Source organism: Salminus brasiliensis, chromosome 25 (assembly GCF_030463535.1).
Source record: "Salminus brasiliensis chromosome 25, fSalBra1.hap2, whole genome shotgun sequence".
NCBI lineage: Eukaryota > Metazoa > Chordata > Actinopteri > Characiformes > Bryconidae > Salminus > Salminus brasiliensis.
Genome location: NC_132902.1, coordinates 3,225,681 through 3,245,373, shown reverse-complemented (window position 1 = coordinate 3,245,373; position 19,693 = coordinate 3,225,681). Strand labels below are relative to the sequence as shown.

The 19,693-nt window shown below is 46.4% G+C and overlaps 1 protein-coding gene across 1 annotated transcript in view; it reads right to left on the bottom strand.

Moving 5' to 3' along the window:
* Window positions 1-6,141: 6,141 nt before the first annotated feature.
* vasna (vasorin a) overlaps window positions 6,142-19,693 on the bottom strand; it is a 31,131-nt gene continuing 17,579 nt past the window's right edge. The window contains exon 2 of the mRNA XM_072671665.1: window positions 6,142-11,877. Coding sequence (XP_072527766.1) covers window positions 9,772-11,859 — 2,088 coding nt within the window. The 5' untranslated portion in view covers window positions 11,860-11,877 and the 3' untranslated portion in view covers window positions 6,142-9,771. The remainder of the gene's footprint in view (window positions 11,878-19,693) is intronic.

Genomic DNA, 19,693 nt, shown 5'->3' with positions numbered 1-19,693 from the left:
GGCCCGGATAGGCCATCTCACATCTGCTACCCTTATTATTCCTCTCTCCAACATTTTCCTCCAGACTTCAGCAGAAAATCCCATTTTGTGTGACAGCCCAGCAGACCTGCCTCTGAAGGGAAGATTAAACTGTAGGGTCCTGCAGAACACTTCACAGCCTTTCCACAAATCCCTTGGCAAGGAACTCACACACACCCTTCCACACCTACACCAGCATTCAGTCGGCAGCTGTGCTCAGAGGAGTTCGGGATGTTGATTTCAAAAATGTGCCCTTCAGGTTACAATGGAGCTTTGAGGCTCTGAGCTGGGATGGGGGTGGGGGTCGGTGGCCAGGGGCCAACCACTTACTCTCTCTCTCTCGCTCTCTCTCTTTCATTCTTTTACTACAGAACCCTTCGCACCTCTTCCGAACTCCCAAAATGGGCCATTTTCAAATATGGGACAAACACCCGGGCGTTTTATCGATTGACAAAAGTATTGGGACACCTGCTTTATGCATTGTTTTTTTCTGAAACAAGGCCATTAAACAAGTTTCTCCTTCTTTTATTGGAGTAACTGTCTCTACCATCCAGGAAACTGCATTACGGAGCCAGTATCAAGGTGAGGATTTGATTGCATTCAGTGACAAGAGCGTTAGTGAGGTCAGGATGTTGGATGATGATCACCACCCCACCCCACCTTATCCCCAACTCCCCAACTCCTCGCTAAAGTACTGGATGGAGCACCAACCATCATTCCAGGGAACACAGTTCTTCCACTGCTCCACAGCTCAAAGCTAGGGGGGCTTTATACCCCCCCGCCTTTAGCCCACACCTGGCATTAGGCAGCATGGTGACAATAGGTTCATGTTTATGAGTCCTTTTCTGTTGGCAGTACACTTCTCTACAGGGACTAGACAAGCTGTATATGTGTGTGTGTGTGTGTGTGTGTGCATTTGCACATCTGTGTCAGCAATGGGCACAACTAAAAGTGACGAATGCGTCCATTAGAAGGGGCGTCCACAAACATTTGGACATGTGTACCAATTCAGGGGCTGCATTCTTCGTAGGCTGCATTTGAATACCGATCGCGCCACAGATCCCTCACCAGCCAACATCAAAGTTGCTAGGTGACAGGGGCGGCAATGTTATCTAGAAATGGACTAAAGGATAAGGATTATAGTTAGCTTAGCATAGTTAGGCCTAGCTTCTTGAGCCTAGCCAATAGAAGCCAACCTCAGACGCCCAACGTACCTTGGCTGATCAACTTCATTTTGTGAATCTCATCTCATTCCTTTAAGTGGTTTGGCCACGTTTTGAGTTATATCCCATCTGCAGGCATAACCTCAGCAAGTCCAGAAGAAGGATGGACCTCTGAAACCAAGAAAGGAACCAAAGCAGCGCTAGTAAACCCACCGTGGCTACGTGATATCTGCTTTCTAGCCAGTGATTCTAAACCGTGTCCTGGTGAATCACTCCCCTGCACATGTCCCTCCAAGAGCATACTATGTCCTCTGTACTGGTTTTATCGTCCCCCATAAAGACAAATCCCACATTACCTTTGGGAAGTGCTTTCAGATGTTTCGGGATAACGTCATATAGCTACCCTGCGTTCGCACCGATGGTGGTAAAATCATTCGGGGTCTCTCGGGGGAACCTGCAGTGGGTCGCTGATGTGCATTTCGACAACAAGTTCCCCTTTTCAGTGGTGAAAGGAGTGGGATTCAGTTTAAACCAGTGCTTAGCCAATGTACTCTTAGGAACATCATGTTCCAGAGGGCGTGAGAACATAACATATTCTGATTGGTCCTCACCACACCGCATCATTCCTCATTTGTATCAGACTGCAGACAGCTCAACTTCTTCCCATCGGACCGATGGTTGCTACTCTTCTCACAGCCTGAGGCCTCGGTGTGGCCACTGGTTGAGTAGTCTAGCTCTTGACCAGCATAGGATTTGTTTGATGAGTTTAGCTGGTCTACAAGCATGACCAACCTGACCAAGCTAGACCACCAGCATGACCACGCTGGTTGACTAGCATGAACTAAATTAATTAAATACAACATACAGTGTGCTAGTAAAGAGCAGGTTGACAAAGGGTGGCAAAGGACGTTTTGGGGGCATCCATGCATTTCTGCTTAAGTACACTATGACAAAAGTATTGGGACATCGGCTCATGCATTTTGTTTTTTCAGAATTCAAGTGTGTTAAAAAGAGTTTATCCTGTCTCGTCTGTCCAGGGAAGAAGGCCTTGCTGTGAGTATTTGTAAGTTTGTAAGGTCTGTATGTTGAATGATGATTACCACCTCACCTCATCCCCAAACTCCCCAACTCATCCCGAAATTACAAATCAGAGAGACCCACAAACCACCTGAAGCACAGAGGGTCTCTGAACATGTGTTGGTTTGTGTTTGTGGATTTTAGCCGTGTTCTGTCGCCATGGCGTGCTCCACATACCTGAGAACTGACCTCTTTCTAGAGACGGACCTTATCCAAACCGTTTACACTGTTACCACCGACACTGAAGCACAACAACAAACACAGAACTGAGAGCGGGATGAAAAGCAAGAGAGTCGGGCTGAGCTGGAGGTGCTTTAGAAAACAGTATCAGCCTTTAGATTCTGACCCTTAATGTTGCTAATATTGATCAAAAGTGTGAGAGTATGTATGAAGTGTGTATAAAGTGTGTGGATAGTGTATGTATAGTGTATGTGTAGTGTGTGTATAAAGTGTGTGTATAGAGTATGTATAGTATATGTGTAGTGTGTATAAAGTATGTATAGTATAGTATATGTGTAGTGTGTATAGAGTATGTATAGTATATGTGTAGTGTGTATAGTGTATGTATAGTGTATGTGTAGTGTGTATAGAGTATGTATAGTATATGTGTAGTGTGTATAGAGTATGTATAGTATATGTAAAGTAAATGTGTAGTGTGTGTAGGGTAGTGTGTGTATAGTATGTGTAATGTATGTAAAGTGTATATTGTGTGTATATAGTATATGTATAGTATATGTGTAGTGTGTATAGAGTATGTATAGTTTTTATATAGTATATGTATAGTGTATGTATAGTATATGTGTACTGTGTAGAGTATGTATAGTGTATGTAAAGTATATGTGTAGTGTGTATAGAGTATGCATAATGTATGTAAAGTATATGTGTAGTGTGTGCAGGGTATATTGTGTGTATATAGTATATGTATAGTATATGTGTAGTGTGTATAGAGTATGTATAGTGTATGTAAAGTATATGTGTAGTGTGTGTAGGGTGGTGTGTATAGTATGTATAATGTATGTGAAGTGTATATTGTGTGTATATAGTATATGTATAGTATATGTGTAGTGTGTGTATAGTATATGTGTAGTGTGTATAGTATATGTGTAGTGTGTGTATAGTATATGTGTAGTGTGTGTATAGTATATGTGTAGTGTGTGTATAGTATATGTGTAGTGTGTATAGAGTATGTATAGTTTTATATAGTATATGTATAGTGTATGTAAGGTATATGTGTAGTGTGTAGTGTATGTAAAGTATATGTGTAGTGTGTGTATAGTGTGTGTAGGGTAGTGTGTGTATAGTATGTATAATGTGTGTAAAGTGTATATTGTGTGTATATAGTATATGTATAGTATATGTGTAGTGTGTATAGAGTATGTATAGTTTTTATATAGTATATGTGGCGCAACAGAGTAACCTTGTAAGTCGCTCTGGATAAGAGCGTCTGCTAAATGCCATAAATGTAAATGTAAATTTAAGAAAAAAACAATGCATAAACAGGTGTCCCAATACTTTTGTCCATATAGTGTCAATTCTAGGCATCTAGTATCTCGAAACCACTGTAAAACGACTGCCTCAGACATCAGGCATTGTGTTCTTAACCATTGTCAGAAACATCAAGCGCGGTCAGACGTCTGGTTCTATTCACCGCCACGGTGAACCAGTGGTTAAGTTCACCTAAAGCGGAACGCTCTACACCAGTCCACGCTAACTTTGCTTGGCACTGTTTACACCACAACCGTTCACTTATGTGGACATTGTGAAACGCGGGTGGAGTTCCCCTTTAACTACCTATTGCCATAGTGTACATTCACTGTCCGTATAAATGAAGCTTCAACCGAACAGCGTTTTAATTACAGTGTAAGAGCTTTTTAAGAGCCTTTTTAAACACTTACACACTTACACACACACCCTAGCCGAACATGTATGAGATTGCTAACCACCAACGGCAAACGCTTTGAGGTGGCAAGTTGGAAACCAACAACTGGAAAATGTTAAGTTCCCAGTTGTCGGGAACACACGGCATAATACCAGCCATGTGCTCCAACCACACAGTGTTTACATGGCTAAACCGTAGAGTTCTGCTAGCTGTACATTAGCTTTTAGCATCTTTCACATGGTGGTGTGGAAGGATTTCATTCATCTGAAGTGTTTATGGCTTTGGTTCTGCTTATTCCAGTAGAGAACCTCACATTCCAGTATATGTGGGCAAACTGATCCCATATGCCGAGTGATGCTAACGACGCTAACGTGGAACGTGAGGCAGTGCTGCTAGTTCAGCACTAGCTTTGGTTTATTTACAGCCATTTGAATTAATCTTATTGATAAACCTGATAAACTGGAGAGGTTACAGTTTAAGGTAGCTTAAGTTCTACTCTGAATGCTAGGTCTTTTGCTAGCTAGCTCTGTTAACCAAAAAAGACTGTGCTATTTGATCCCAGAGATGCTAATGTGGTGTAATGGTGCTGTATGTGAAACAAGTGAGGCTATCGGTAAGGCCTGGGTGATGGTAGCTAATATGACTAGCCCTACCAAACAATGCTAGCAGTGAAGGTTAGCGGGTTTATTTTGTGCTTTATGTTTTATTTACTATACTTTTTGCATGGATTATCTCTTTAAGAAAATGTTTTTAAGATGGTTAGCTACCCTGCTAATGAATAAATCATATCAAACACCATGGCCAGCTTAGCTCTTGTCCGGTGTAGGGTATGTTTTTGTTTGCGTTTGAGGGTTTAGCTGGTTTAGCAGCATCGCTAACCTAGCTGAGCGTGATCGAGCTGGTTGACCGTTGCCTAGCCAGACTAAACAACGCTAGCAAAGAAGTACGGCAGGTTTGCTAGTTGAACATTAGCGGTTTTATTTTGACTTTTATGTTTTGTATGTATTGATAAACAATGATCCATTTCTGCAAATAATGACTGAATGCTAGAGCTGTGCGCACTGAACATGAATGCTAGCTAGCACCGTTAACCAAAAAGGGACTGTGCTATTTGGTCCCACTAATTTCACACTGAACCCCAGATGCTAATGTTATGTAATGATGCTGTATGTGGAATAACTGAGGCTATCGGTAAGGCCTGGGTGAATGTAATATGACTAGCCCTACCAAACAATGCTAGCAGTGAAGGTTAGCGGTTTTATTTTGTGTTTTATGTTTTATTGATTATCATTTATGCATCATTTATTCTATAGCTGTACAGCTAGAGCTGTGCTCACTGAAAATGAATGAATGCTAGCACTATGAAGCAAAACATAAAGTCTTCTATTAGCGAACGTGACTCTTTGGCGATTCTTTGGTCTGCGCTAATTTTAGCCGTTGTTTGAGCAGTCTGACTGGAAAAATGCTAGCATGGCTAACAGTGAATGAAAGGTCTAGATGCGTCAGCTTTAACTAGTTTAGCCTCTTTTTGAGTAGCGCTGTTAGCATGAAGCTACAAGGGAGATACAAGGGTTTCGTACGACAGCTACTCCTTTTGCTTGGTGGTCTTTCAGCAGTAGTTCTCTACAGGACAGCTGGAACTTTGCTCCTTTCTCAGTTTACAGAAACTAATCTCTGGAATTCCCAGTAAAGGGCTTACGTTCGGCTCGTCTCGGATCAGCCCTCCATTGCGTACGGTCTAAAAGCTTGACCTTCACGTGTCGGTTCTCCAAGTAAGAGGGTCGTTCCTCCACGCGTAAACAAGGTTATAAGGCTAGGATAGGCCAAACCTGCTCCCGCACTGTGATAAGTCGGAATTAGGCGACTGACTCAGCAGGAAACATGCTGTTACTCCACAGCTCCGGGCCTACGGACCTTCCGGGCTCCAGCGTCCCGAGTCCCGTTGCTCAATCCGAGAGTGAGGTTTCACCAAGAAAGAATGCTGACAAGTGTGTGGGTTTTTTTTTTTTGTTTTTTTTCATTGTATTTTCTGAAAAGACACCATTTTTCTTCTTTTGAAAGACATACTTTTGTATGCGCTTTTACGTTACCGAAAAAAAAGAGAGGGCGAGAGAGAGAGAGAGAGAAAATCCTCGGTTCTGTACACACAAAACATTACAGAGAACAATAATAAACGTCCCAAAGTAAACAGGGAACTTGAAAGCAGGTTTTAAGATGCTTCAAATAGCTGGAGCCCCTCGCGCTGTGTGAAGCGGCTCGCCTTTCCAGTTTAAATGTTTGGATTGCTCGGACGTGCCGGGTGCCCGGGCCCATCTGCGCCGACTGGCCGCTGCTTGCGTAACGCTCACGGGAGGGGCGGAGGGAGGCTGTGGACTGGCCAATCGGTGCAGGAGCTGAAGGTGCGGTTGGACATGTTTGCATATTTTCCACAAAGACAGCAAAGACAGCATCTGATATTTGATGGTTAAGATGTAAACAAACTCATTCAGAGCGGACCTGGTGTGAAACACTCCAAAGTTCCAGAGTCTAGAGTCTAGAGAAGTGTCCACAATTGGCCTTGCTCTCCCCGGGTGGGTAGATGGCGCTCTCTCTGTCTATCCCCATTGATATTGGCCAGCACAAGCGTCTGCTAGCCGATGCTTCAGAGCTGGGTACCCGGGGGGTACACTCTGAAGGCCTTTGTTTACATCTCAACCTCAATTAATTTATGCGAAATGTATGCTAAATACTTCATCACATTTCGAAAGATTGATCACATTGACACATTTTCACCCATACCCTAAATGTAGTCCATCAACCGAGACATGTTTGGTGTCCGTTGGCTTGTTTATCTGTGTAGTAGAGCACCAAGGCTAATGTGGCTGAAGAGTAATGGAGGCCTCAGTGACCAGCTATTAGCAGTGTGCAAGCTGCTTGCCTAAAGGCCTAGCTTTTGTTAGCGAAATGTCGCTACATTCGCTACAGTGAAATTTGAACTTGTGACGTAGCCGATTTCTGAAGTAAACGAATGAGCGATGAGCTCTTCTGAGAATTCTGGCACGTTAATATCTGTTGTTTTACTGGTAACGGCTAGTTTACTGTTATGCTAGCAGCCACCCCACTGCCACCAGCAACCTACACCTGTTTGTCATGAGGATTTCATTATCTGGTCTAATTATAAACCTAGTTATACTGTTTATATTGTTTATGGTGGTCGAGTTAGCTAGCCTGCTAACGCTCAGGTTAGCTTCTCAGCTAATCGGTGCTGCACACACAAGTCACCTCACTGCTTCCAGCCATGCCATGAGTTATCTTTACTTATTTGCTAAGACACCAAACATGCTTTGGCCGATCACCTACGCCAGGGGAAGCCCTGATGATGTGCACCTCCCGGTCACCCCAAAGCTTCTTGTCTTCTGTTGTTCAACCCTGAGATTGGACTTTGGATCAAACAGGCGAAGAAGCAGATGAAGGGGTGGCTTGGCCTTCTTAAGTGTTACAACATGACCATAACTCTCAGCTCCAGATAGACAATGCATAAACACAAGGTTTGCATGGCTTTGAACCTTTTCAGAGTCTGCTGGCAGTAAAGCCCCTCCCCCCTCTTGGGACCAACCACCCACAACATGGTCAGTACAAAGAGATTACTTCCCTTAATTTGACAGAAGACTTTGAGTTCCCTTTATGTTTCTTGGCTTTTGTGTTTGTGTAAAAGGTCTAAGGGGCATTTTTCTGAAGACTGGCCCTTCATGAAGTACATTTGAAGTATTTGAATACTCAATAGGTTTCATCTATATATCCATTACTTCTTATCTTTTTTTTTTTTTAAACCACAGAAGCTTAAGCTACGCTACCTTTCGCCAGGCCACACCGAAAGAACGGACGGCTTCACCTTTTGACCCCTTTTACGTCTGACTGATGGCTAAAAAAACCATGTTTAGCACAAACTGGCTTTTACAGACGCAGCTGATTTCAGTTCATTCGCGCCATCACCGCTACACACTAACAATACATTCATGCCTCCCACCGATCAGCCAAAGCATTAGCACCCCTGACAGGTGAAGTGCATAACACTGATTACCTTCATCTACAGTGACATCTGTCTGTCAAGGGGTGGGATCAACATATTAGGCAAGAACCAAACTAAGATGGCTAGAAGACTGGGTCTGGAACATCTCTAAAACACCAGGCAGGTCTTGTGGGGTTATTCTGCTATGCAGTGGTCAGTAGCTACCAAACATGCTTTAAGAAAGGCCTCACCTCACAACTTACAGGACTCTGTGCCAGATACCACTTGTCTTGGATGGTCCGATCTGTTGTAGTAGAACGAGGCGGACCTTCTCAGTAGGCAGCTGGTATTAATGTTATGGCTGATCAGTGTGTTTTGAATGCCAGTAACGGTTAAAATGGTTATGAAACGTGATTGCAATTGTTCTCAAGGGTTCCTTTGAGAACCCTAGGACACCTAAAGTACTGGTGGAAACACTTGCAAGCATTGTATTGAAGCCTTGTATATGCTATTCGGGCCAGCCCTCATAGTACTACCCATCGTAGTACTGTTGAGTATTGTGGGTAGAGTCGTTTATCAAATCGCTGTCTTTGAGCTCTGAGGCACTTGTGGGTATTTTACCCTGCATTGGGGACCATGAAGTCAAAATTACAGTATGGTATACAATGGTAACTGTCACTGCAATCAATGACTTGTCGGACGATGGGCTACAAACCAGCCTCTCTAGGAGGATGGAAGACGCTTGCTAGCCTCATGCAGTAACATTGTAGGAGAAGCAACAAAGGCACTGGTAACAACGTCCTTAGAGGCTTTAGAAAAGCCTGAGAAAAATAAAACATCAGCTCAGGAACAAAAAACGATAAACCTTCACATGAACAACGCAAAACTACGCAAAAGGCTCAACAGTCTCTTCATGGCAAAGTTCTGTCTTTCACAGCAAAATCTCTACAAAACAAACTTAAGTGGTAAGGAGGCGTTTCTGAAGCTGCAGCATGAAGGAACGATGCGAAGAGCTTTGTCCATGTTCTCTACGGTAGGCCTTTTGAAGGACTTGGTCACAGAGTCAGAGCTCAAATCAGTGCACGATTTCTCCAGGGAGCACAGGCAGTCCCAGATCTCAAGCCGGGGCCTGTTTTCCTGGAGAGAAAGAGATGCCCTCATACATCCTTTGGGAAAAAACAGTCAAACCCAATTCATGTCTGAGCAGAACCAAAGATTCACCCCGATCCTTCAGCCACAGCTCCGGACCAGGGTGCCCAAGTCCATAGGCCAAAACATGTCCGACCAGGTGGTGGAGAGAAAAGAAGGCTGCCGTCGAAAGGTAGGTCTTTAGAATCCCGTCGTAACCTTGTCCTGTCAAGTCCCCTCTTTGACCCAGTATGGATTTCACGCATCTAGGAACTTGAGGTGTGTCGTCCTGTCCAGCAACACCACTGTGTGGCTTCTAGTTTCGTGAGAAAACGATGCAGTTGAAGCTTGGATATTGATACATGCAAGGAAGGCACTTCAGATTTGACAACGCTGAATCCCTTAAGTGGACAATTGCACTTGGTTCGAATACTTTTACAAACGTCTGACCTGCCCACCAAAATGTGTCCAGCGTCTACACTTCGCCCGCCAGCAGGGGTAATGGAGAACATTGCCCTCTAGGGGCCGGAGGTCTGAGCAGCACATTTTTGCATATTTTTAATATACGGCGGCATCCTGCCATCTGTGTTGTTGTTGGCTGCGAACTGTTCTTGGATCAGCGGGACCTCATATTCCATGCCGTTTTGAGACACCGGTGGGCACGGCATGATCTCAGAGTGTTTGTGAGGCGCTGCCCCGTTCTCCATGCATGCCTTGACTCCTTCTAACTCAAAAGGAGCGGGCTCACCAAGATCCATATCTGCAGAGCTTTTGGCCCTTCTCCTGCGTAAAAGCACCACCGCCACTGCAGTTATGGCCACCGCCATCACCACAGCCACCGCTATCAGTATGGGTACCAGACTGGATGAAGGTTCACTCTTGTTCATACTGGGCTCGTGAGACGAGGGTAGGACCTCGGCGGTGCGAGCCTCCATGCAGGAGCTCACGGCATCAACAGGCTCACCAAATGGACTGGCACACACAAAGTATGTGCAGTTGGGCTGCAGCCCTCTCAACGTGTACTCTGGGTAGGAAGCCGGCACATTAAGCTGTAGGGGTCTGCGGTCGGGCCCGGACAGGTTCCGGTAAGTCAGGCGAATGCCGCGGATGTGTGGCCGCGATTCGATGTATCGATGCAGGTCCAGGGAGATGGAGGTGCTGGTTACATGATGGGAGCTGATGTTGTCTACCACAGCAACTGTAGCAACAACATCGTCCTGTGGAGATAATGGAGGAGGCTGGAATTCGTCCTGGTTCTCACAGTATGTTCCAGATGTACCTGGAGGACACAGACAGTCCACTTGTCCTCGCTGGTCAAATCTGCATGTGCCTCCATTCAGACAGATGTTTGAGGGGCACATGTGTTCCTCCTGTTCCTCGTGGCTGCTGGGAGGGGCAGTTGGCTCAAGTGAAAGATCTGGGTCTGTCTTAACCGATGGCTCCTCACTGGGAGGGAGAGGAGGGAAGGCATGGGTGGTCACCAGAGCAGTTGTAGGTGCAGGAGGATTGTGTGTGCTGCTGATAAGTCCGTTGGACAGTTCAGTGGTCGTGGTAGGGCAGCCAAAGTCCTTGTGCTCCAGCTCAGCCAGCACCTTGCCTGCATTCAAGGGCGGAAAGTGGCAGCGTGTCTCCTCCATCCGACCAAGCTCTACTTTCCTCTCTTTCAGCCAGCTGGGAAACCAGGCCAGTGGACAGAGACAGTTGAAGGGGTTTTCAGCGACTGTGATATGGTGCAATCTGGGGAACATCTGGAAAAAACCTACAGGGAAGCCTTGAAGATTCCCATGGCTCAGATCTAGTTCCTGCAGTCCCACCAGGTTCTGGAAGTCCTCTTGCCTGAGCAAACCTAGAGGGTTAAACGCCAAGTTCAGGCGAATCAGCCCCTTCGCTGATCTCAGTGCAGGTGGCAGTCCCGTCAGCTGGTTGTGAGACACATCCAGGTCATGCAGGTTCCCCAGACTTCTCATCAGTCCTTCATCCAAGGTGGTCAGTTCCATCCCAGCCATCTTCAGTGACTCCAGGTGTGGTGTCTGGAGGTCAGCAGGTCCAGGAGCAGGGATGCTGTTGAAGCTGAGGTCCAGCAGGAGCAATCTGGGAAGATGGATGGCTGGAAGGATGTTGATCTGATTCCCCTGCAGCTTCAGCTCCAGCAGGTGCTCCAGATCTTTAAATGCATCCGGATGGATGCGCTGGATTTTGTTGCTGTGGAGGTACAGCCTCTCTAAATTCACCAGTCCAGCAAAGCTGTCCTTGGAGATGTGGGTGATGTAATTTGCAGAGAGGTCGAGGTTGTGCAGAGAGGCAAGAGACCCGAAAACCCTGTCGGGAATCTCTGTGAGCTCGTTCTGGCTGAGGTCTAGCATCTCCAGCTCGGCCAGACCGTGGAAGTCCTGCTGATGGAGGGAGCTGATGCCATTCTGGAACACATACAGGTGGCGAGTGGAGACCGGCAGGTTGAAGGGCATGGAGGAAGAGCGCCGCTGGATGCAGAAGATTGACTGCGGAGTGTTGCAGGTGCAGTCCTGAGGACAAGCGCCGCAGAGGGACCAAGGGAGGATCAGGAGGGGGAGCAGGAGTCGCCGCCACATTGGGGTCAACAGCCACATCGTCACTCCACAGCTGTCCTGCAAGGGAGATTAGAAACAAGGTCAAAAATGTTCTGCAGGTTTCTGCAAGGACGTTCCTCATCAGAATTGTAATGCAGACGTCGCACCATGCAAATGAGTTTCCCTACCATGCTGTGAGAACCCTAAACCATCACAGATGTTCCTGGAGTTCCTGTGGATGCTTGCATTAATCAAAGCATTCAAGCAGCCCAACTAATATAAGGAATCTGGTCAAAGTCTCAAAGTCATGGAGGCTAATCTTCTCAAAAATTTGCAAGGCACGTTGCAACCACGACAGTAGCAACGCAGCTCTGTCCATTCGCTAGCTGTCCCTACTACTCATAGACATTCATTCAGGACAAAGTAGGGCTGACTCATCCATTTATAAAAGCAGAGTTATGATTGCTCGGTCAGCTGCGGTCAGAAAAGTCTCGAAACCAAACCACTCGCATGGAGGAACTCTTGCTGACGTCTGCAGGCACGTCAACGTCCTGTAACTGACACCGCCTTGTGGTACAACTGAGGAGCTTGCGGACATGCCTCTTATTTTCCTGGCACTGGCACCAGCACTTGCATTATTCTGTCGATGGTTACCCTGTTGACCTGCCTACGGTAACACACACCGTCTCACCGATTCCACTGTTTGTTTGGCACAGGCATGCGGCAGGGGTTTAGAAGAACCACGGCACAGAGAGTGTGTTCAGACCAACCAGCCCACCCACAGTGAAGCACACACATACACACAATGATCTGGCTTCATAAAGTTAGGAGATAGACGGACAAATAAACCCAGGCGGCAGTCGAGTATGACTATCGGTCTACCTCCGCGGAAAAACCACCTGCGCTCTCCTACAGTTACACATTCATGTAGATACAAGTGTGTGTGTGTTGTTTTGCTACACTGACATGGTTAATCTAGTCTGAGCTCTTAGGCGGCCCTCACAGTGCAATAATAAATCATTTTTGGTTTGTGCAGTCGGACATAAAGGGCCCTTTTGTTGGGCTCTGTTCTGCCGTCTGGGTCCACTGTTGCAATAAGGAGCGTATGCTAAAATGCTATCGGCTGTGTGTGCGGGAGGTGGAGCGGTTGGAGTTTGGTACGGTACGGTGGTGGTGTAAAATTGCCCAATGTTCCTTGCCGGTTTTGGACAGACAGTTACCACCCAACCCCCCGAACACATGTAACGCTCCCGACGTTGGGAGGGTAAGGGCTGACCCGTCTCCTCCGCCATATGTGCAACCAGCCACCGCCTCTTTTTTCAAACTGCCGGCGGAAGCGCCAGGTACCCAGCTCAGCGAGCCAACCAGCATCCCACTGAAGTGATGTTGGGGGGTGGGGGGTGTGGGGTGTGGGGGTGAGAGCCATCCATCTACCCACCCAGAAAGTGAGGGCAAGGCCAACTGTGCTCACTCAGGCTCCGCCTGCTGATAACGGGATTCGAACCAACGGCCCTCTGGTCATAGCGGCAGCACCTTAATAAGTTATATCTTTTTTTTCAGAAGCATTTTCATACGTTGAAGCGTTAATTGATCAATTTTCAGGTCGTTGGACAAATTCTGCGTTTTTGTTTTTACATTGTTTATTTGTTGCTTTTACGGTTTAATCAGGGGTCCGTCCAGCTCAATCCAACCCAACCACCCCGTCACACAAACTGTCTTATTATTAGGTTCTTAAAACTCAGAATGCAAAGAAAATGATATTTCACATTGATTGGCATGTGTGTGCTAGCTCAGGGACCTGACCACATGAAGAACTGCGACGATTTAAGGAAGAAATTTACCACCCCGTCACGCTTTACTGTATATATGTGTATATATGTGAATATGTCTACATAGGAATAAGGAATATATATATATATATATATATATATATATATATATATATATGTATGTGTGTGTGTGCATTTGCACATCGGTGTCAGCAACTTCAAGTCTGTTAGCTGGTGTGCCAGAGCCAAGGACCCGGCGCTTTCCTCAGAGTGTGTTGGCTGCCTGGCAATGCTTGGAAAGAGGCGGTGGCTGGCTTGCATGGGTTAAGTCCCTACCTTCCTAAAATCAGGACCCTTGCCAGTGCTAGGGGGCGCTACGGCCAGGCGGGCTAACTGGCAGGAGGAGAGTCCTGTCAAATGTTGTTGGGCTCATTTTTTTCGTTTTGAATTTTCCAACCAGAATTCCTTCACACATACGGGTTTCTAGACACGGGTTTACCGGCGGACTCTGTGGGAGGCAACAGGACTCCACGTCTTTGCCGTTCCCTGGCGCACTGCGCTGTAGCCCTACAGGCCTCTGTTATCAGAGCATCTAATGTTAACGTCCTTGCGGTCTGCTCGTTCCTCACATCGGCTGTGGCCTTTATGACTCCACGGAAAAGTCTGACACTGAGAGGGCAAGTGTGTGTTTGTGTGTGCTGTTCCCGTCCAACCACGTCACCCTTTCACTCTGTTCTGGATTCCACTAAAAATGGGCCGGCTGGAGAGACCCCTACGTACGGGAGGTTGGGGGCTTAGAGCTTTGCGCTTGGCGTGTTTGTAAACCTTGTGTTGACCAAGCGACACCGGCTCGACTTATAAACTGGCAAAAGTTTGTGGACACCTCCTCTAATGAATGCGCTCGGCTACTGGTCAAGCGACATCTCCATCTCCCTCTTTCCCTTTCTCTCTCTCTTTCATTCCTTTGCTGTGAGACATGCTGTGCAGTGTCTCTGACCAACCCTCAGCAGCGCTGCCTGGCATGCAGGCCACGGGCAAACTCCGACTGGCAGCGGGACAGGAACTGAAACTGCTTCATCAAGGAGGGTAAATCTCCCCCTCTCTCTCTCTCTCTCTATCTCTATCTCTCCATCTCGATCTCTCTCTCATAATGTATGATCCCACCGGCACAGCAGGAATTTTTGCAATTGCCTCCCTTCTCCCTCAGCAGGAAGGAGGAACCGAGCTCTTCGGGTAAAAATTGGGACCCTCTCTATCTCTCTTTCTTTCCTCGTACACAGCCTCACACACACACACACACGAGTGATTAATCAGGCCTTGTTCTCTGAAGCATTCAAACAATGCAGCACACCTTTGACGCCGCCGCTGCTGTGAGGCTGCTGTCAGGAATGGATTTGGTTGTAGCTGAGCCACTGTTCTGTGGCCTTGTAAGGCATGAGGCTGGCTGGACCAGCGCTGCTCACGGCAGAACGTCTGCACCACCGTAGCTTCGGCTGTGGATCACTGGATCCCGAAAGATGAGCAGGACGTATAATCTCCACAGGAAAGCACTGACCGATACAACGGGACGGGGCTTTATACCCCCCCTCCCCTCCCACCAGCCAAAACACTCATGTACAGACATGAGCCTAAAGTCACTGTACCCCATGCCAATCATCAGTGAGACTGTGGGGCAGTGGAGCTCCATCCATGGCCTTCAGATGGAGCTGGAGTTGCCAGAACTTAGGTCATCCAACAACTTCGTCCAACCTCACTAATACTCTCGTGACTAAAGGCAATCAAATCCCCACAACAATGTTCCGAAATCTTGTGGAAAGCCTTCCTAAACGTCTAGACAGTTACGCCAGCAAACCAAGAAGAAAGAAACACTGGATGAGCACGCGTCCACAAACTTTTGGCCATAAAACAAAACGTTCCGGGCGGCAGTAAGAGCCGACTGTTTCGATGAACTGTTGTGAATGTGGTCAGGGGTCAGACTGTGATTAGGTGTTTCTAATAAAGTGGCCAGTGAGTGGAAGCACGAGGTGGGTGTTTCTAGTAAAGTGGCCAGCTAGTGGAAGTACGAGGTGGGTGTTTCTAGTAAAGTGGCCAGCTAGTGGAAGTACGAGGTGGGTGTTTCTAGTAAAGTGGCCAGCTAGTGGAAGCACGAGGTGGGTGTTTCTAATAAAGTGGCCAGCGTGTGGAAGCATGAGGTGGGTGTTTCTAATAAAGTGGCCAGCGAGTGAAGGCACAAAAGTAGGCGTTTCTAATAAAGGACCGATGGTTCCAATCCCGGGTCATGCTCCGGGTCAGCAGCCGCAGCCTGAGGGAGCACAACTGGCCTTGATGGGATGCTGGCTGGGCAGCACGGCCTTCTGCTAGCCGATGCATCAGAGCTGGGTACCCAGGCCTTTCGTCCGAGCGTGCTGGTTGTCCGGTGCTGTTGCACCGCGGGCATTACACGTGACTGGGGGAGGGTACTGGTGGGAGGGGGCTGGGTAATTGGGAGGTAACCTAAAACTGGGGAGGACAATTGTTTTTTTGTTTTTTTTAATGGACGATCTGGGACATTCCTCTCTGGAATTACTGAAATTAAACCTCTAACCCCTTCAGTCCATACCGCCCCCGCCTGATTGGACAGGTGGATGTCGGAGCTTTTCAGGAAATGACTCAAATCCAGTGTTTTCTAAACAAATGGCAGGTGAACGCTGACCCTTAACTCTGGTTGGAAGGAGGAGCTCAGCCACGGGTCACAGGGGTCAGACTGTGGGTCAGACAGTTCTCTGATGTGTGTGTACAACTGGGAGTGTGTGTGTGTGTGCTTTGTATGGCTGCACATTATCTCCACAAACTGATCAGTGATGGATGGGATAGAGTGATGCTGATAAACTGTGGCCAGCGCGTGGAAGCACGAGGTGGGTGTTTCTAATAAAGTGTCCAGCGCGTGGAAGCACGAGGTGGGTGTTTCTAATAAAGTGTCCAGCGAGTGGAAGCATGAGGTGGGTGTTTCTAATAAAGTGGCCAGTGAGTGGAAGCACCAGGTAGGTGTTTCTAATAAAGTGGTCAGTGAGTAGAAGCACGAGGTGGGTGTTTCTAATAAAGTGTCCAGCGAGTGGAAGCACGAGGTGGGTGTTTCTAATAAAGTGGTCAGTGAGTGGAAGCATGAGGTGGGTGTTTCTAATAAAGTGGTCAGTGAGTGGAAGCATGAGGTGGGTGTTTCTAATAAAGTGTCCAGCGAGTGGAAGCATGAGGTGGGTGTTTCTAATAAAGTGGTCAGTGAGTGGAAGCACGAGGTGGGTGTTTCTAATAAAGTGGTCAGTGAGTAGAAGCACGAGGTGGGTGTTTCTAATAAAGTGGTCAGTGAGTGGAAGCATGAGGTGGGTGTTTCTAATAAAGTGTCCAGCGAGTGGAAGCATGAGGTGGGTGTTTCTAATAAAGTGGTCAGTGAGTGGAAGCACGAGGTGGGTGTTTCTAATAAAGTGTCCAGCGAGTGGAAGCATGAGGTGGGTGTTTCTAATAAAGTGTCCAGCGAGTGGAAGCATGAGGTGGGTGTTTCTAATAAAGTGGTCAGTGAGTGGAAGCATGAGGTGGGTGTTTCTAATAAAGTGGCCAGCGAGTGGAAGCACCAGGTGGGTGTTTCTAATAAAGTGGCCAATAAGTGGAAGCACGAGGTGGGTGTTTCTAATAAAGTGGCCAGCGAGTGGAAGCATGAGGTGGGTGTTTCTAATAAAGTGGCCAGCGAGTGGAAGCACCAGGTGGGTGTTTCTAATAAAGTGGCCAATAAGTGGAAGCACGAGGTGGGTGTTTCTAATAAAGTGGCCAGCGAGTGGAAGCACGAGGTGGGTGTTTCTAATAAAGTGGCCAGTGAGTGGAAGCACGAGGAGGGTGTTTCCAATAAAGTGGCCAGCGAGTGGATTAACCCCCCCCCCAGGCACACACACAGTTGACCCCCATTTAAACCCACAAAGGGAGCAGAGAGCTCCTTCTACATGGCCCAGGGCTGCATGGAGTTAGTGTTACCCCCGAATGTGTGTGTGCACGTGCACACTTCAAACACTCTTTTCATCTCTGTTCCACACACACACACACACATACCTGGATCAGGTTCCTCACTATCCACTCTGTGTGTGTGTGTGTGTGTGTGTGAGATAGAGAGAGAGAGAGAGAAATGTGGTGAAACATGACCTCTCAGGTACATGACAAGAACACAGCTAGGATCCACCGCTAACACACTGCTCGCTGTCATTCTCACTGATATATCGGCCTGTACAGCACCAGTCCAGCTTACACACACACACACACACACAGACTGCCTTTCATTCAGTTTCCCTGCTTTACAATAATAGTGGAAATACTAGGAAACCAGGAAATGTGGGATAACTTATGGAATCAGGAGTACTGCGATTCTGGTGATGAGGATGATGTAATAATTAATAATTAAGGTTCAAGTACACATTTGACTAAATTTACTTTTAATGAGGCATGCAGACAATGTAGTAATGTTCTGCATAATTAAGATGATGCGATAATTAGGATGATCTAATTATTCATATTTAACCATTCAAATGATGTAATAATTAGAATTATGTAATATTTAAAGTTGATGTAACAACTGATGTTTAACTATTAAAATGATATAATAATTTGATTTATAGAATAATTAGAATTGTGTAATAATTAGGATGATGTTATCTTTGAAGATCAGCATAATTAGAAATGATGTAATAATTTAGGTTCTACATAGTTAGAATGGTGTGATAATTAGGATGATGTAATAATTGATGGTTGATGTAATAGTTCATATTTAACCATTTGAATGATGTAATATGTAAAGTTCAGCATATTTAGGATGATGTAGTAATTGAGGCTGATGTAATAATGTTTAACAATTCGAATAATAATTAAAGTTGACGTAACAACAGTGGTTTAACATAATTAGAATGATGTAATAATTGAGGTTCAGCATAATTAGAAATGATGTAACAATCAAGGTTGATGTAATATTTGAAGTTCAATATGATGTGATAGTGGATGTTCAACGTAGTTAGAATGATGTCATCGTTAGAATGATGTCATAATTGGTATGACGTAACAGCGGCGGTTTCACAACGCGTACCATTTGCATCTCTTAGAAACGAACTCCGGCCTGATCTAATCCTAAACCTGGATTAGACAGCTACATTTACACAGCTCATTTACATACCATTTACATATCTCAGGCTAGCTGAGCCTACCGCCACACTTAAGCCCCTCCCACTCCTTTTGCAAACAAAAGTAGGGCATTATCCTCCGGCGAAGATCCGCAACCCATAATTCATCTGAAGGTCACGATCCAGGAGCGCATACATGCATGCAGTGTGTGTGGCAGCACCTTCAGGGCACACGCATGAACACCTAGACGTAACGAAACACACACACACACACACGCACACACACACACACACAATGCCTGACACGAGCCTCAGAATTCTAAGAATCTGATACAGTCACATATCTGTATTCTAATCCCTCCTACACTCGCTGCCTCTCTGTCTGACAGCTCTGTCCTCCAGCTAACTGGCTGCTCATGTCAGGCGCCAGCTACGGCATTTAGAGAAGGTGCCAGCAGTAGGTAAACACACACACACACACACACACACACACACACACACGCACACACGACCCATAAGACGGCTACAGAAACAGGTTTTCCGCCTGCAGTTGTATGCAAAGGTTTTGGGCCCTGTAGGCTTGCTGATTGTGAGGGGTGCAAAAGTTTGGACACCCTTACAGAACGTCAAGGTCCTTGCTAGGTGGTTGCTGTGGTATTTCACGTTGTGCCGTCTCTGGTAGTTGCCAGGATGTTGCTACGTGAGGTTACTGCTGGGCGAAACGACCTCAGATCAGTATCACGACTAATTAAGCATTTTAACTCGTTGACTGCTCAGTTGACTGGTGGTTGATAGGGTGTTTTTAGGTAGTTGCTATGGTCTCTCACATGATTGATGGTTGATAGGGTGTTTTTAGGTGGTTGCTATGGTATCTCACATGATTGGTGGTTGATAGGGTGTTTTTAGGTGGTTGCTATGGTATCTCACATGATTGGTGGTTGATAGGGTGTTTTTAGGTAGTTGCTATGGTCTCTCACATGATTGATGGTTGATAGG